At 32.1% G+C, this 20018-nt stretch overlaps 1 protein-coding gene across 1 annotated transcript; it reads left to right on the forward strand.

The window, feature by feature from the left end:
- Window positions 15950–18934, forward strand: LOC105174892 (GDP-L-galactose phosphorylase 2-like). The gene is made up of 6 exons (XM_011097138.2): window positions 15950–16693; window positions 16833–16954; window positions 17057–17116; window positions 17284–17526; window positions 17643–18077; window positions 18200–18934. Exons 1-6 carry the CDS (start codon window positions 16570–16572, stop codon window positions 18539–18541), a joined length of 1326 nt encoding a protein of 441 aa, XP_011095440.1. The 5' UTR covers window positions 15950–16569; the 3' UTR covers window positions 18542–18934.

A 20018-nucleotide genomic window follows, 5' to 3' on the forward strand; every position in this document is an offset into this window, starting at 1 on the left:
ACGCTCTTCAAGTAATCTTCTCTTGTTGCCATGTGTCCCAACTTTTGGTGCTTGAAATCTATTGTACCAACAGTTTTTTTGGTGATACGACACAAATAATCCCACGTGGACTGCCACTTGGCTTCTATAAGGATGACTTCTTGTTTGGACCTCTACTCAGGCTTGAACCTTTTGTTTTTTTGGGATTTTTGAGTTCTTAGTGCTCTATTGTGCGTTGATAATTTTGTTTTTCATATGGGTTTTTTTGAGCCTTTTTGATCAACTTTTTTATGGACATCATCATTAATATTTAACAAAATATATTTCACAATAAGAAATAAAAATTTGAAATCATTCAAATATAAAATTATCCAAACAAATATAAAAAAATTGTTACCGTTTATTTAAAATCAATAATTTTCAAATACATAAATCCAAATCTATTAAGAAAATCCTCTCAAAAAAGAGTGAAATACTAATAAAAAAAAAAACCCAAAGGAAACGTCGCTATATTTGGAAGAGCAGCAGAGCGGAGGAAAGTAAGACGAAAAAGGGGTTCACCTTTTATGATGAAAAGAGAGGCGCATATTCATAGGGATAAATTAAAGAAAATCAGAAAAATCTTGGGAGGAGGAATATATATATGGCATCTTCATTAATCCAATCAACATTCACCACCCTGTATTAATATTCAACACCCACACAATCATATTATGTGATGGTACAAATTTCAAAAAAATTGACCAATTCTGTACACTACAAATATATCATACTTACTCTGTGTTTGATTTGATTTTGTCAAATTTGATCTGGGCAAGAATCTTCCGCTTATATATATGCTTTATTTTCTCGTGTCAAATTAAAAATTTCGACTGGAATGCACAAAAACTATATAAATGTTCTATTATATTTTGGTATCACACTAGTTAGCAACAAACACGTAATTTTTTTTAAATTAAAAAATATAATTAAATTAGACTGTAATTTCAAAATAAGACCGCATACATCAGTATGTGACTCTAAAAAGTGATAAAAAGATCTTTAAATGTGCATAACTATATTTGATGACGTTTATTTAGGTTTATCTTATTTCAAAAAAAAAAAAAAAAAGGTTTTACTTTCGCCATTTGGCATTATTGTGTTGGCATGGGTAGGTTAATGAAGCTGATGTATGTCTATTACAAGACTAGTTTAATTAACCACTTTCTTGCAAATATTACCTACCCACATGACATGTACGTATAAAATACGTACATTTGCATGCACAAAAGGAGTTGTGTTGACTTGTGTGGTCAAGTAGCCAAAACGTGGTTCAAATTTTTTGTTCTTATTTAGTCTTTTCCGGTATACTTCATTTATCAGTGGATGTCATCATAACCCGCCTCGTTTATAAATTCTTTGATAATTTTACTAGGTAATTAAGTGGACAAAATTTCTTGGTAAGCCCCAAATTAGAAAAAATAATACGTATTTTAAATCATAGATAAATCGGTTATATCATTTGGATTGATTTTTCTATTTCAATTTTTATTATATGCATCTCCCATTTCGAGAAATTCTAATATGGATTGAATTCTATTAAATTTAATTTTAATAAGAATTTTTTCTTATTTATAATATACACATGACATCTATGCAAAATATTTTTTTAAATAAAATATAATGTAAATTTTATAAATATAGCGTGTTTATATCTAACGGAATAGAAAATATAATAAATTTTGGAATGGATAATCCAATATGCCATATAGTCACCCTTAATTAATCAAATAGAAAAAACACAATCATGCCAATTATCCTTTGGTTGATGGCATACATGGGATGGGAGCGACTCCCACTGCAGGTCCCAAGAATTGGAGAAGGAAGCAATAGTGATCATGTCAAGTGAATATTTAACTATTTAAGCACCAAAATCAAATAAAGTATGTTCTCCACATTTCGTACAATGAATAATCTCCTTAGCTTCTGGCACTATACACATACATGAAACGAAAAACTTTTACCTAAATTAATTTTTATCGAATTAAATCAATTATGATGCAAATATAATACACTTATCGTATGATTGGTTACTTTTTTAAGGATGTATGCCTATCACACGACAAGTATATTGTACCTGCTATATAATTGGTTCAGCTTCGATTAAAGCTGATTTGGATTAGAATTTCGCGACATGAAACACACGAGGCACATTTATTCTGCATATAATTAAATTATAATACTCACTAATATGTATGTATGTACAGAAGGAAAAGGCTAAGAAACATTCTGCAAATGAATTAATACTGATCGTCGATCAAAAGGCTTTCTGATAAAGATCATGAAGCTTCTTCCACGACTCCTCCCTCTGCATCTTCAGCTGTTTGTAGAAGTTCCCAATGAATGTCTCAGCCTTCTGAAACAACTCCTCCCCAACTTCTTCTTCTCCCACCTCCTCATTCTTCTCTTCAACCTTCTGATCAGCTTCTGCTTCGCCAATGAAGAAGATGCTCGGCGTCGAAGGAGACTTCTTCACCTTTTTAGGCTCTTCAACGACAACGTTACCCGTCTCATAAGTATCATCTAACTGGGCAGCAGCTTTTGCCTTACTAATGGTTACTGGTTTTAGTGCATGATTAGGTCGTTTCTTGTTGTTTTCTGGAGGTTTGAGGAAGAAAGAAAGGAGCCCGGCTTCTGCTCCCACTACAATGATCAGAACGTTGGCGATGAAGTAGAGGTATGTAGACCTGAGAGATGAAGATAAGAGAGGTGTTATGGTGAGGAGAAGGAGCACTAGGAAAAGCTTCAAAACCTGGGACTTATCGGTGTAGTATGTCATGGTGGGAAAAAGTTCTGTCGGAGTAATAGGTAGTTGGGGGCTTTGAGATTGATAAGGAGATATGCAAGAGAGCAGGGATTTTTGTTGGAGAGGGTTAGGGGTGATGGGCATGCAGTGAGCTGTGGAGGGGCCTATTTGCACATATATATATAGCTAGTCATGAGGTTTTGGTCTTGTAAATGGGACTTGTTGCAGGCTGTCTTTATTGTCCCTATTGTGCTCATATGAATGAACTTGGTTATAGTCGGAAAAATTCAAACTCAAATCAAAGTTGATCGAACCAAATCAATTATCTTAATTACTTTTATTAAATTGTATACTAATCACACGATAAATATATTATATTTGTCATATAATTTATTCTGATCTGATCGAACCAGATTCGAATTTGAATTTCCCCTATAACTTATATGAAAGAAATATATCGCAAAAGAATAAATATAGAAAGACAAATCAAATAATTCTATAGTAATTCAAGATTAATTATCTATTGCAATTTTCTATAGTTATGTACTCTACTGGAAAATTTAATATTGGGTCCAAAACATGATAAATTTATAATTAAGTCTGATATATATTCTTTTTCAAGCTAGCTATGAGGACTAATAATGTAGCACAACTTCTTTACAGGCATAAATTCCAAGTTTGGACAAGTCCATTCAAGAACTTGATTCCTAAATTCCCTGTTGTAGGAAATATTGCTGCATCTTTAATTTTTGTTGTTATGCTCTCTAACATATGAAAAGAGAAAAATCCAATCGGGAACCTAAATGAGGCACTGGTAATCGTAGCCAAGTAGTGGCAATGGTGCCAAAATAGGTCCATACCAAAATCCAACCCAACCATACCAACTTGCAGCTTGGAAGTGATTGATATATAGGCTGGATGGCATTACATATCGTATGGTAGGCATATGGTCAATAGTGGGATCACTAAATATCAATAATACATAACATATTCCTACCAAGAACCCATCAATTTGTACCAATAATATGTATTTATGAGGTCTAACATATGTAAAACACAAGAGAAGAATATCAATTTTTCTCTAAAGAGATCACAATATGAAAGATCATGTTATAACACGGTTGAATTGTCCGTAATTATAATAAAATTCTTTTCTTGTAATTACCCCCTTCATTATGATATGTTTTATTATGTAAAATTACTATCCAATATATCTACCATTTTAATTATAATTTATCTAGTGCATGTTAATTAGTAATATTATATTTTCAACTGTCGTGCAATTGTTTTTCGGTCACTTTAAGTTTAATTTTATTTAAATTTGAACTTGTTTCTATAATGATGGTAACTATATTAGGAGAGGCGTGACATTGTGGCATGATAAAAGTGATATCCATATCCAAGTTTCGAGCATGGGATTAAGAAAGAAAGATTATGTAGAGATGAGAGTACCATAAAAAAACTAGTGAACAATCGAAAGAGGGAAATAGACATTTGAATTCAATTGGCCAATTGGGGATAAGGTCGGTGTAGGATGCGTGGGGCCCACATTTGTTGCCTGTTGGATCTTCCTGAGTCCAATTTACTGAATAGGGGTGGGCCCAGGTGCAGTAGCTTAAGATTTCCGCCGGAATCTATAATGTTAGGAATAAAATTTCACTTGATCTACGGTGATTGATGTGCTCCATTCTCCAACTTTTCGGCCCTTTTAATGCCCCAGACATTATCCAAATTGTTGCTTAATCCCGTGCGAATCAGCCCTAACTTAGTTAAAATCCTGTCAGTAAAAAATTATGAGTTTGAGTTTCATTGTTGTATAGATATTAATTTATTTTAATAATAATTATTTAGTTTGTTACAATAAAAATATTAATTATCAAATTAAATTAATATTTATATTAATTTTTTATAATTAAAATTTATAATATAATCGTAACAAATTCATTCAAGAAAAGAAAAATATAGAACTCAGCAATTTCCTGATAAATATGTAACAGATATTAAGTAAAAATTATGTTTCGCATACATAGTATTACAACATGTCAAAATTATCATACGATAGTTTCAATTTCAAAGTGAAATTCAGGTTAAAATGATATTAAAAAATATTTAATTTGTAAATATTTTAGGTTTATGCAATTCTTTCTGGATCCGAATGCGCCCTTTCCAGTGACAAGGAGTCAATAAAGAAGAGAAAACAATAAGCAACATGTTTGTCAAATTCCCAACTTGTAATAAGATGAAATGAGATAGCTTAGGTTATCCATAATGTTTATTTACAATGTTTTGGATTTTGAGTGAGTGGCTCTGTGGAATCTATGATAATAGCCGGAGCCCGTAGGGGGTCTCAACTCAATTCTTGCTGCTTTTTACTTTTTCTGCAAATATCTCAAGTTTATTACCACCTTTACCTAAAAGCACGCTTTTGCTTTTGCTTTTCCTTTTTTCTTCTATAGGAACGTTTTATTCCTTTTAGTTTTTCGGACTAGTCACTTGCCATCATCCTTGTTGCTACTTGCCCCTCTCCAACTCAAACTTCTTTTGATTTATTTGTCCATTAATTTTTACATTGCATTTGAATTAAAAGATTTAAAATTATGAATTTAAAGAATTTCAAATTCTTTTATTTTAATTTTGAATTATGTTTTGACGAGTATGGATGAATTTCTAATTCTTTTCAAATTAATTTATTTGAAATCCTTTTTCTAAAATCCAAATCTTTCCATCCAAATACACTCTAAAAAAATTGCTCCGCCCATCAAAAGTTAATTTGTTGATTATTCAAGATTTAAGATCATATTGAAGTACCTCGTGAGGTCTTCATCTAATGAATAAACGTGAAGGGAAAAAAAGTACCATTATGTGTCTGGATCCCACTAAACGTATAAATATTTAATTTATTTTATTTTATATGAATTTATTATTTTCCTTATTCTTTGGAGATGATTGTTTGAAGATATTATATTGATACGTAAATTGAAAAACCACAAAAGACTAGTACAAGTTGGGCCAATTCGCCAAGGATGATTCATATACAGCGGAAATTGAGTTCGTATCGTTGGGTTTGAAGCCCAAGTTTTGGGCTTTAATTGCCTATTATGTCAAAATGGATAAGTGTGTGTGTCTGATCCATAAAATGGAGATTGCCAACATATATTATCGAAAGTTCTTGACCAAATTAAATTTATTTGAATTAAACTAATCACATATATATTTATTATGTGATTGATCACTTTTATTAAAATTGTACATCAATTACATAAAAAACATATTACACTTATTATATGATTGGTTTAATTTCGACCGAATTTTTCGGGGGATCTGGCAGAGGACCAAATATTTGGAAAGCAGATCTGCCCGATCCTCCATTCACAAATCATAACTAGACACCAATATCTTCTGCCAGATCCCCCGAAAAATTACTTATGTCGTATTTACTGTTGTAAGGATTGTAAGTTTGCGGGGGTGGGGGTCCGTAATCACGTGAACATTGTCTGCCATCACGTTTTACTTCTCCTTACTCTTTGCTACTAACTGCATTCCGCAGCTATCTACCATTCTCAAAACTTGGATTTTTTTCACGTCAAGAAATTCATAAAATGATATATATATATATATATAAATATATATCTTCATTATTTTTGGGCATTTGGTCAAAATAATTTGATCAAGTGCTCATAGGGGTTGTACCGTTGAGATTCACTGATTTCAAACACAATAGTTGTAAATTAGATAAAATTCACCGTAAATTCAACCTGACGAACAATTAAAATGCTCGTGTTGCGTAATTAAATTATCAATTTTGCTTTTACTGTATTTTTTAAATAAAAAAAATGGGTAAAAGAATTTGGATAATATGAATGAAATTTTTTTAAAAATTGTCAAAAAATCATTCATGTAGCCTATAATAAAAAAAATAGAAAATCTTAAAAAATAAATAAAATTATAATTTATAATTCACAAGGGTATTTTGGTAAGTCCACAAAAAAAAATGAATGGAAACCTACAAAGACTAACGGGTTGGACCAATTGTTAGATGATCTTTAAAATCACGATGTATTGATAGTTTTTTAACAATGAAGGAGTGTTTTGTAATTACATATCGAATATCAAAAGAGTCTATTGTTATTTAACCTTCAATTTAATATATACATATATATATATATATTTAGTATATAAATTTTTTCTTATATAATATAAATAATATAATATTTGGGGTAATCCAAATTACCCCCTGAAATAGCTAAATCAATCGTAAAAATATGTAATTGACTACATTGCCCAGAAGAGAGGATAACATGCTTCTTTATTAAAATGTATGGAAGGCTCTTTGCCTTTTTTTTTCTTTTCAGGAGTTTTTTTTTTTTTTTTTGGGCTTTTTTTTTTTGCTATTTTTCAATATTTAGGGGGCAATTTGAATTTATCTTATAATGTTTGTGCACGAAATATGCAACTTTGGATGATACCTTGACAAATTAAGGATAATAAGTATACATAAGAGAGTTGGATGGCGTGGGCTGAAGTATATTCACTGAATCTCGTCATTTGTGACTTAAAATATGGAAACGTGGTTATGCTCCATACCCTCAATCTTGGATGACTAAATAATGATTAACCTAATTCAACCACAACTTTTATCCAAACAAAATTTTCAACTATTTTATATTTATCAAAGATTATTAGTTAAAATTATTTATTTCAACAAATTAACTTTTAAATAATATGGCCGGTGCAAGCAAAAAATTGCCCGTTTTAATATGTTCAATTTGGAGATCTTTGAATCTAATTTTTTACAAACTTTAGGACAGGACCTACAAAAAACATGTTAATATTGTATCGCTCAAATCGATAAACAGTTGTGGCAATACGAATTAAGTTGGAAAAAAAGATATAATGTAAGAATAATGCTTCATTGCTAGAATTTTTTGAATAAGAGTGTATGTACGCGTGCGAGTGTCAAAAATGCATTACCTTTTATCGGAGGGAGGAGACTTATTTTTATAGCCTTCCTATCCTAATGTTTGATGAAGTGTAGTTCCCTCGGGATTCAGGAAAATGATTGTCGAGATTAAGTTTCCAAAATTTCTAGAGGAAATATCGGGGGTGTTGACTGTTGGGGATCCTCGAACGAATATGCTCTTGGATTCCTAGGGGTTAGTTAGGGTGAGCTCGGTGACTTGCCTAGATCGTCAGGCCTCCTTAGCGGCTACTTGACCATCATTCCTCCGTGTTGACCAAATAGCATACTATCACGTATGTAGGGGATGTGTGTTAGCGCCCAGGTTTTTGCCATGTCAACCTCTCCTTCAGGCTTAGGGGGAGGCCTTCAGGACCCCTCTACGGGCCTTCTCATCCTACGGACTTCCGTAAATGGCCTAGGCGCGAGGTATTTTTTCTTTGGTCGCGTGTATTTGTAGGACATCAATTATAGCTTACTATATATAATGTTAAATTCAACACAACTAAAATGCCATAAGTTGGATTCTCATGATTGTCCATCTATAAATACATAATTCGATTTATTACAGTTAAAAATATCATATACAAATATGGTAATTATTCAATAATATCCTTAAACTATATGGGAATCATATAATTAATTTTATATTGGTCAAAACTCAGATTCGTGGAGAAGAATTTTATACCAAAATAAATAAAATTAATTTTTTCTTTTGGTTACAAGAAATAAATTGATTAAAGTAATGAGAATGAAGTGCAACTAAAAAAAACCTTATGCGCCCTTGTTGCTTCGGTAATAAATTCATACTTATAGACTTCAATGGAGTCAGCCAAAAACATGTAATAAAAGGTACGATAATGGTGGGGGTATGTGTAATGTGTATCCCCCACAACGTTTGAAGTCGCCGAGACTTGTCCTAGAGAGCTTCTCCACTCCAATAATCATGCATCCTAACTTTTAAATTGGTTGAAACTTTTGTAGTGTTTATGTAAAGTATTATTTCTTGTAAATAAAAATCATAAACTATTATTCATTAAATAAATTTAATTTTAATTTAATAATTATGATGATTATATATTAATTATGATATTAAATTAATATTTATAATTAAAATAGATAATATCTCTAACTCGTATAAAATATTATTAATAAAAGAATAAATAAAAATATAATAATTGACAGCGAGGCCGGATTAAAGGAAGACTTCAAATGAGATAAAGATGAATATAGCCATTTTTTAGAGGTAGGTTCGTCTTCCCCACCTCCACTACAAATTTACATAAATTATTAAATAAAGAGGAAAATAATCTTATTTTTCTGGACAAATCTGATTGATCCACGTTCGAGATTATGTTAATGCCCACCTGGGTATTAATTTTGTGGGAAGTGTGAAATTTTGAAATATTTATTTAATATAAATATATTAAGTTCTAGTTTCATATATACATAGATGTTTATTATTTTTATAATTTCTAATCAACTCTTATCAACGGACATATGGAAGACAATGTTTTTATTTTTTTATAATTATATACTGATGTAGGCAAGCGTGCCACATCGATTGCAAACGAGGAGTTAGAGTGGCTTATAAGTCTCAAGATCTCTTATTCTTGACAAAATTCATCATACATTGCATTGCCACATTACGTGTAGTATTCTGAATTTCATATAAATTTCATAATTTTGTTCTCAAAAAATACATCATCACCAGTATAGACCACTTAAAATTTTCATTTACAATTAATTTAAAATGTTTCTCTACGTCAAACTGAGAATGATACAATAAATAAATAGAAAATTCAGTTTAACCAATTCAACACAGTTACCAACCCTAATTCCAATAGGGTCCCATCAGTTATAGGATGTGATAGAAGTGTGTGCCCTCAAGAATCATCATGCAAACTACCAAAACCCTTCTTCTCAAATTCAATTTGATGTAGACCACATATAATCAAGATAATAAATATTTCATTTCCATTATCATTGTGACTTCTTAATTTAAATTAAAATGGTCAATGCAGTCGTGTACTTTTGGTATATCTTCATCTATATCATACGAGGTCCTATATTTGAAAAAAATAAAATACTAGGCTCTATATCGTTTATTAATACTTAAATTAATTCAAATTCAAATTTAATAATATGATCAGAAAGCTAAATATCATAATAATAAATATGCATTTTTAATGATGTTAATTTTAGAATTATTAATAACTAATCCTATATATTTGAAGATGTACGAATACATGTAATATGATTCAAGCCGTTCGATCTCAATCCCCAAAAGGTCGCGAGGTCCCATTGTTGAATTTATTTTTTTTTAAATAATAAGACCGCATGAAAATTTCTGCTCGTAAATAAATTAAGAATTAATTTTTTATTTGTTGTTTTATTGTGTAGTAACTTATCTCATATTATTGATCAGTGTATAATTATTGTATTTGTCTTTCTTATTTTAGGTATTAACATTTAACAGGATTTATTGTTATGTAATTATTTCAATTTAATAATAGTTCATCGCTTCATATAAAAAAAAGATCGTGCTAGAATGAATTCATCCATACATCCATTAAAATTCGAACACATAACTTAAAATTTATCATGAGATATCAATCTCAACTATTACTAAAATAAGACGTCGTTGGTAATAAATTTACGTGTTAGTAAATGTATTTTTCCCTGAATTATTGAACGGTACACAATAACTAAATCCATATATTAGTTTTGAATGAAAAGTGGTATCTACCATTCAGAACTTGGACTTTTCTTGGGTGAAATTTTCATTATTTAGATGATTGCGGTGGAAATAATTTAGGTCCCACGAACTGAAATTTGTGTAATTTGGGTTGGGAGAATTGTCCACGAAATTTCCCATCTTCCATAAGAGGAAAATCGGTGCTTGTCTCTCTTGCATCACTTCCTATTATACTGCATACCTTAAGAGCTTGAGCTTTTCTCTATTTGTTTTGCACATTTATAGAACAAAAATTGGGAACATTGATCTACAGAAAAAAAATCTAATTTAAATTGCATTTTGGTTATATTTTCCAATTAATTGCACGATAATTACATTTTATTTTGTGGTATGATTTAGGAAGAATGATCAATTGTGTAATAAGCACAGCAACACTTACAATTTAATTCCCTCTTATTTGATTTTCAAAGAAAAAAATTAAAAACTTCGATTTCAATCATTATCATACTAATTGATCGTATTCTTGTGAGTATAAGTCGATTATAAAATTAAGTATAGATGATCAGTTCTTCCATCGATTGATTATTTAACGGCAAATAATTTATTCAGTTAAACAAAAAAAAATAATAATGATGAAATGAGTTCTAATTCACGATTTCCTGTCGAACACTACAAAAAATATAACATTTAATTATGGCTAATTACTATAATTAATAAAAATAGCCCTAGCAAATAGTCACCATCACAGCCATGCATCGGTTGTTGGTTGTGCTTTTTACGAGGATTGTTAAAATACTTATTATGATTTTTAATCATGATAAATATTTTTATCATGGCTCTTACATGCGGAAAATATTTTTTTACAATAATTTTATGTAATCAAGATTAATAATAATTATTTACTATAATTTATAACGACAGTCATTAATATTATAATCAATATATATATATATATATATATAAATTTGCCCCCCAGGGGAAAAAACTCTATGGCCCTTAAATTTGAAACATTTGTGAATTAGAATGTGAAACGTGGTTATGGTTCCAGTCCCATATCATATTACTAATTGTTTAATGAAGTTGGATGACTGAATAATGATACACCTAATTAAAATAAATCTCACAAATATATATATATATATTCATACTTATACTTCAGCAAGAATCGGACAAAATTTATTTAAAAGTTGAAACCCTTTCAGCAAAAGAAAACACAGAGGTATCATAATGCTGTCTCCCCCCCCCCCCCCCCGCCCTTGCTGTCCCCCCCCCCCCCCCCACCCCTTTGCATTGACGTCCTAATTTTGTCTACTTCTCTCCCTAAATAATATACACCCACGTTAGATTTTGGCAAAATGAAAAAATTATACGGAAAATAAAACATAAAACTCCAAGAAAATTCCTCCATATTGGACCAACAAAAATGAAAAAGATCAAAACTACCTATAAAAATCAAGAAAATTATAAAATAATCAGAAAGAAGGCAATTTTAGTCCTGTAATCTAAAAGATGTAGTTATTTTTTTTATTTTGCACGAATTGATTTTAATAATTTAATTATGTAATTTTAAAATTTTAACAATGTAAATTCTTTTTGGATCAATTGATATAAAGCGTTAGTGCTCCTTTTGGGCTATGGGCGTAAAAGCTTTGCATTGTTCATATCAAGATTCTGGTGAGATAGAGATAAAGATTCCACCCCAAAAAATAAAATGGAGTGTAGGATAAGTAGGACTAAAATAGAGATCATTTCGCTTTCCCTTCTCTACCCACAAGTTTGGGTCAAAATAAGTCACCTGCCTGCCCCCCTCCTCCACAACAACACAAAATATGGCTAAAAAAAAATAGAAAATGATTCGTTTTGAGGTTACGCGGACCCCAAAAGATAATGGAATCTTTGGATGATGACTATTGAAAATTTTAAAAATGAGTATACGTTAGAATTGATGGGAGGTTATTAAATAAAATCATATAATATTTAAATCAGTTTGATTATTAAATTGAAGAGATAGAACAAATATATTCACTATAAGAAATTGTGTTTCTTGATTCCAAATGATCTAAAGTATGTATAAGGGTTTGGTATACGTATTTATATAGATCCACGTATTGAAATTTTTTCCTTCTAGGAATCCAAGTGGCAAGAATCAACAACTATCATGTTGTTCGTCGGGTTTGGATGGTTCAAGTCCAATGCAACTTGATTTATATATTGCAGGTTGATAATAATAATAAGTAAAAATTAAAAGATTCATATATATGTAAACTATTCGTCGTTAAATAAAGTGAGTGGTCGCTTTTGTTTTATTTTATAATTTATATCGCATATAAATATCAAATATATCATATACATCACAGATGTATTTAATACTTTCTACATTTTGGCTTTCATAAATGGATGGAAATAAAAAATGAAATACAGAATTGAAACAAAAGATCCGAATATTTGAGAGAACTAAAAACCTTTGTAGAATGGATAATTTTTTAAGTTAAAAAATAAAAAACAAAAAATCTTAGACCAAATAATGACGTGGATACCACTTTTGGCGCCAAATAATGCATTGAATTCGTTTCTATTGCATTGGTCCGATAATATTTTAATTCAGCAGTTAAAATTAATATTTCATAAATAAATTTGAGATTATAGACTCGACTTTCACGTAACATATGAGAATATATTTTATCTTATGTCGGTTATTATAATTTGTTTACTATATATATTTTTAATTATATTGATGTATTATTACTTAATTTATCAAGGTATTAATAAAATCATGCACGTAATTATCATTTTCTTTTTAAAAAAAATATACAAAAAGTTTGGTGAAGAATAGTCCAATGAGGTTGCTTGCCAAACATTTTTCTTAAATTCAAAACTCAACCTTATGCTTTTATTTATTTGAACCCTTTCATTTTCACGTTGCCCACATTCCAAGGAATCTTCATTTCTTAATAATTACAAATTATAACATCATTTCACACATTCAAATTATTAAAAACTTATATATATATATATATAAAGCAATAAATATATAATAAAATACTATGAATATAAATTTACATTGTGAATTCATAATCTCCCGATTACAATTCAAAAAATTGCAACAAGGTATTATAACAAAAAGAAATTCTATTTAGAGCAGCAATTATGTTAACATTTTTGAATATTTGATCACAAGAATCGAAATTCATTATTTATAAAATTAATCTAGTCAATGTGGCGTGGGTAAAATCTCCCATGGCTTTACATTTTACTCCAACACATTATATATATTCACAAATTAGGCCAAAAAAATGGTGTATTTTTCGCACGAATTTAGATCAATCATCAACCCGACCCAACAAGGTAATTGAAAAAAAATCAGAGCCGTTGATGTTTCATACGTGGTGTCATCACTTTGAGCTAAATATATACCTAACAATGGCCCAAAACTTATAAATACCTAAAACAAATGCGGGATCATGTGTAAAATATATTCTCCTCTATATTCTCAGTTTGTACATCGATCGGATTTTGTTGTAAATTTAGGGTATATTATCTCTAGTGTGGTTGAGAACATAAAGACCACCAAATCGAGGTTGTGCAGTGGACTTCCAAGAATGATCTCCATCACAAACCCATCACTTGTTCAAACGGTAAATAACTATTCCATGCTTTGCTTGTTGGGTAAATTACAACTACTTCCTTCAGATTTGGTGTATTATGAATATCATCTTATTGCTCTTTACACTGTAAAAAAATGATTATTGAATATAATTTTAGTAGCTATAGACTAAAAATCGTGGTAAATAATTTTTATTGACCACGTTTAAATAAAACCGATGAAAAAACATAGATTTTCCACAAAGAAAAAGTTATTTGTCATGACTAAATGTTTTAACCACCCTCTCAAATGCCACAGTCAAATAATCGTTACATGATTGTTGTCAATAACTATTTGCTACGGCTATTTTATTTTTAAATGTTATATTTTTTGTAGTGTTAGACGATGAGGTAAAAAAAATAAAATACTTGGAAAAATATAAAAGAATATTGAGTGTGGGTGCATAAAGTAAATAATCCATTGAAAATGTTAGTTCATAAAAGTATTTTATACAATTCTAAAATGTATATGAAATTATAATTCATAATTCAAAAGGGCATTTCAGACAATTCACTATAAAAATTGAATGAAAACCTAACGAAGTGTGCTTGTCGTTATAAGAACGTTAAAACCAATAAATTATTTGTAATTTTTCAAACAACAAAAAGATATTTATAATTATATCAAATTCATGAGAGGTGGTTGCAGTTTTTGTCCACCTTCAAACTTCAACTTGTTCCTATGTGGCAAAGATAGTTATTTATGTTTTTTTTTTCTTATCTTTTTTTGGTGTACCATTCTAAATTCCGCGTAGATTGTATTTGGAGTTAAGGATTTTAAATTTATAATAATAAATCTATTGTAATTATTTGATTAATTCCATGTTTCAAATAATTTGAAATCCCTCAATTCTCATTTTGAATAAAGTTTTATAAACCAATTTTTTAGGTTTGAAATAATAAAAGATTGATTTTTATAGTTATGCCTCTGATAATAATGTAGATATAGTGGCATGAACATTAAGTTATTTTGTAGTTCCAAATAAAATAAATGAAACAGATGATGGTGATATGTACCAAAATCCTTTTATGCTCTATTATCTATAATTCTCTCCCTATATATATATCGAAATAATATTATATATGTATTTATATATCATAACAATTATTTGAGGGTAACCCTAAAAACATGCAATTCATTACTATCTGAATTATATAAAATTAACTAGAACAAAATAATTTACTTATTACGATAAAAGAACTGAAACATTCATATTTTAATGGCACGTAACAAAACATTCCACTATTTCCAACCAAACTAAGAATTAGTTACAAAATATTTGGTATTAAATTATCACTATAAGCAATTAATAATAAATGTATAGTGACAATCTTGTCACCAATTATCGATAGTGATAATTTTATAGACAATTCTTGTCATTGAGAATTATATAGTAATAAGATCAAAATTATTGTCACTTAATATATATATATATATATATATATTATGTGACAGATTCAAAAATTATTACTTGATATCTTATCATTAATATTATATATTCTTTTGTGGTGTGTTTATTATATTTTAAATGTCGTATGCATGTTTTCTTTATTTATTGAAAAAATCAATCAAATAAATATTTAATTGCTATAGATTTTAAATTTGATTGTACATGCATAGAATATGGCACGTGCAAATTGTTACTGGGACAATAATTTCTGTTGTGTAATTTTGTTACTCTAAAATCTTGGGAGATAATGGGGTTTTTATTTGGAATCTGAAACGTACTAACTTGACAAGAATAGGTCGTGCAATTTCTCATAACTTTCTTATCTCAACCTACCAAAACCCAAATCGAATGACGACCCGATTCGAATCCTTTACGGGGAACAGTGAAACCCGGGGCACACCAATCAGTTCAGAGCCCATCTGCCACAAATACAATCACAACCACAACCACATTCACAGATTCACTCTCCTCTCCCTCTTATCAGCCTCTCACTCTCTCTCTCTCTATATATATTCACCCATCCTCTAACCCAACCACCATTACATCACACGCACCACACCAGAAGAACTAGCATTGAATTTTCCCCTTCTCTTTCACAGATTCTACGAATCCCTTCTCCTTCTCTCTCTCGATTCTCCGAAATCTCAATCGCCGGGAACCCTGGATTTCAAGTGACGTTTCGGCGTTGTTCCTTTTTATTTTTTCTGTTCTCTAGAGAGGGGTAAGACCCCGGGAGAAAAGTTGTCGACAATCACGGCTATATTAAGAGTAAATCGCCCTTTTCTACATGTCCGGGCACTACGACGCAAGGGTTGTGTGACCGGGAGCATCCCTTCGCCGCACGGCGGACGTGGCGCTTTGCCCTCTGAAGGTGGCAGCCCTTCCGACCTCCTCTTCCTTGCTGGCGGCGGTCAACTCCTATATTAGCTCCCTGCATTTGTAGATTAGTATTTAATTATCATATACTACTACTACTACTACTATTCTGTTACTCGATTAAGAATCTGTCTGCTTTTACCGAGAAAAAGGAGTATTTTTATAAGAAAGATATATTAAGATGATGCTAAGGATTAAAAGGGTTCCTACTGTTGTTTCCAACTACCAAAAGGAAGAGGCGGAGGAAGGCGCAAGCCATGCAGCCGGCTGCGGCCGCAATTGCCTCAGAAGCTGCTGCCTCCCAGGTAATTTTCTTAATTGTTTCTGCGGTCTGTTTTTTATTTTATTTTATTATTATTATTTCTGTGTAAATTTCATGCGGTGCGTTTAACTCCTGGTTGTAGTTTCTTGGTCTGAAATTTACTGTATTGTTGATTCGATTAGGGGCAAAGTTGCCATTGTATGCTTTTAACAAGACAAGCAAGGTTGTCTGTGAAAAGGATTCTGTTGGCTCCGAGAACGACGAGCCTCCCGTTGACTTCTTGGACTCGCTTCTCCTTGCGGAGGTAGAGAAATAAAATACCGCAAATCTGATACAGGGTTTGTTTTTTACGTTTTTCTACTGAAATTATACGACTTTGTGTAAAATTGATGATTCTTGATGGTAGTGGGAGGATCGTATGCAGAGAGGACTCTTCCGCTATGATGTCACTGCTTGCGAAACCAAGGTTTGTCGTTGTCTTCGCACTATCTAATCTACAGTCAGAGGTTCTTTCTTTTTTATATTTCTTTTTCCTTCTTTTTTCTTTACTATCTACTCTGATTGTCACATGTAGTATTAACGTCCTTTGGTGTTTATATTGCTTCTAACTGTTAGAATGATTATGGTTTATAGGTGATTCCTGGCAAGTATGGATTTATTGCCCAGCTGAATGAAGGCAGACACCTGAAGAAGCGGCCTACCGAGTTTCGTGTTGATAAGGTCTTGCAGCCCTTTGATGAGAACAAGTTCAATTTTACTAAAGTTGGGCAAGAAGAGTTGCTCTTTCAATTTGAGCCCAGTAAGGACAATGTTGTCAAGTTCATTCCAAAGGCACCAATTGATGCTGAGAATTCGCCTAGCGTTGTCGCCATCAATGTATGTATCTATTTTGCTTTGCTCCCACATCAATTTTTTGGTCTATGTTGCCCTTAAATGTGTTTAGCGAGGTGTAGCAATAGCTTGATTACATGTAGTGTTGCACAATTTAACAGGTTAGTCCAATTGAATATGGACATGTGCTGCTGATCCCTCGAATTCTTGAATGCTTGCCTCAGAGGATTGATCGTGAGAGCTTCTTACTTGCTCTCTACATGGCTGTAGAAGCAGGGAATCCCTACTTCCGCTTGGGTTACAATAGCTTGGGTGCATTTGCTACTATCAATCATCTTCACTTCCAGGCCTATTACTTAGCAACACCTTTCCCCATAGAAAGGGCTCCGTCAAAGAAGATAATAACTACAAATGGTGGAGTGAAGATCTCTGATATTCTGAATTATCCGGTCAGGGGTCTAGTTTTTGAGGGTGGGAATACCCTGGAAGATCTATCAAATGTTGTCTCAGACTCCTGCATCTGCTTGCAAGAGAACAACATCCCTTATAATGTACTTATTGCTGATACCGGGAAACGAGTTTTCCTCTTCCCACAGGTTAGGAGAACTGTACATGGCACCTTATAGAACTCGATCTTTTGCATATTTGCTGTTTTATGTATTTATATTTTCTAACTGAGGCTAATGTCTAATCCATGAGTTTTATGTGAACAAAACAGTGCTATGCAGAGAAGCAGGCTCTTGGGGAAGTGAGCTCTGAGCTCCTCGACACTCAAGTGAATCCAGCCGTTTGGGAGATCAGTGGACATATGGTACTGAAAAGAAAGGAGGACTATGAGGAAGCATCTGAAGAAAATGCTTGGAGGCTCCTGGCCGAGGTTTCCCTCTCTGAAGCCAGGCTCCAGGAGGTGAAGGAGCTTATATTTGAAACCATCTGCTGCAATCTTGATGAGAACAAAGATGTCACTAAGACCCCAGTTCAGGAGTCAGCTGTCACCCCTCCACCTCATGAAGACGTGGATGCCATTAGAGGCTCCCACCCTTCAATGGTGCCTGTGTAGCAGCATTGTCAGGTTCCAAGCTCAGACCTCAGTATTTATGCATCTTAAACAGTGAAGCGCAACATGGAAGTTTCCATGGTTTGGGTTTGGATTTGCCTAGATAATGCAAATTATATATGTATGCTTTGTTGTTGGATCATGTATGTAACTCCTGTCTAGTGCTTGATCGTCCAGTCGAGGCGTGCTTTTATGGATTGTGTAAAATATTGTTCCTATCTCCCTGGTTTCCCCTAGGATTTGCCAAAATAAGGCAAACTATGTTTGCCTCCTTGTTTGATTTATCTGTGCAAGTCACTAGTGTCTAGTGCTTGATTGTGGGATGGAGCTTGCTTTGTGGATTATGTAAAAAACTACGTCTAATGGATTTCTGGTTGAGACATTAGATTGACTGAATGTGGATGTTGTCTTTGATTGTTTTTCATTTTAACAATAAGAAGGGTGCTTGAAGGTGCTGGGAACCTTGTCCTAGCATGGCAGATGAGCATAAAGCCATCCAAATGGAGACTGACAAATAGGGGAGCCACAAAAATAGTTGTGGTCCCGGGCCATTTTGGTGGTGTGGGTTACATACATACCAAAAAGCTGCGGCCTGCTTCATCTGATAACCACTTCCGTGGACTCAGACGTACATGTTCTTTTGTATTGTTTTTGGTTAAAAATTCGAATTATGAGGTGCTGTCAATTTTCTGCCCTTTTCTATGTGTACTTTTAATCAAGGACCACATTTGCTTTGAACCAATGGCAATGGCCTTTCAGTAGGGATGAACCCTTGGTCTTGGGGAACGACAGGCCGTGGATGTCTCGTGTCAGATATTTTTCCACACAATAGAAATACTTCACTCAAAGATATAAATTTATTTTCTTAAAGTTTTCTTGTAGATGCTACCTTCTATTGGATAAGTAAAATATATATATATATATATATATATATATATATATACTACTTTTTACAAAAAATAAAGAGTATATGATGATTACTATGATCGTCCAGTCGAGGCGTGCTTTTATGGATTGTGTAAAATATTGTTCCTATCTCCCTGGTTTCCCCTAGGATTTGCCAAAATAAGGCAAACTATGTTTGCCTCCTTGTTTGATTTATCTGTGCAAGTCACTAGTGTCTAGTGCTTGATTGTGGGATGGAGCTTGCTTTGTGGATTATGTAAAAAACTACGTCTAATGGATTTCTGGTTGAGACATTAGATTGACTGAATGTGGATGTTGTCTTTGATTGTTTTTCATTTTAACAATAAGAAGGGTGCTTGAAGGTGCTGGGAACCTTGTCCTAGCATGGCAGATGAGCATAAAGCCATCCAAATGGAGACTGACAAATAGGGGAGCCACAAAAATAGTTGTGGTCCCGGGCCATTTTGGTGGTGTGGGTTACATACATACCAAAAAGCTGCGGCCTGCTTCATCTGATAACCACTTCCGTGGACTCAGACGTACATGTTCTTTTGTATTGTTTTTGGTTAAAAAT

This window comes from Sesamum indicum, linkage group LG12 (genome assembly GCF_000512975.1).
Source record: "Sesamum indicum cultivar Zhongzhi No. 13 linkage group LG12, S_indicum_v1.0, whole genome shotgun sequence".
Lineage (NCBI taxonomy): Eukaryota > Viridiplantae > Streptophyta > Magnoliopsida > Lamiales > Pedaliaceae > Sesamum > Sesamum indicum.

What these genes read in the sequence shown, in the direction of transcription:
- LOC105174892 (XM_011097138.2), top strand. Translation starts at nt 16,570, where the DNA reads ATGATGCTAAGGATTAAAAGGGTTCCTACTGTTGTTTCCAACTACCAA. An exon ending in CAGAAGCTGCTGCCTCCCAG is followed by an intron (nt 16,694 to 16,832) that starts GTAATTTTCTTA and finishes TGATTCGATTAG; the next exon opens with GGGCAAAGTTGCCATTGTAT. An exon ending in ACTCGCTTCTCCTTGCGGAG is followed by an intron (nt 16,955 to 17,056) that starts GTAGAGAAATAA and finishes TCTTGATGGTAG; the next exon opens with TGGGAGGATCGTATGCAGAG.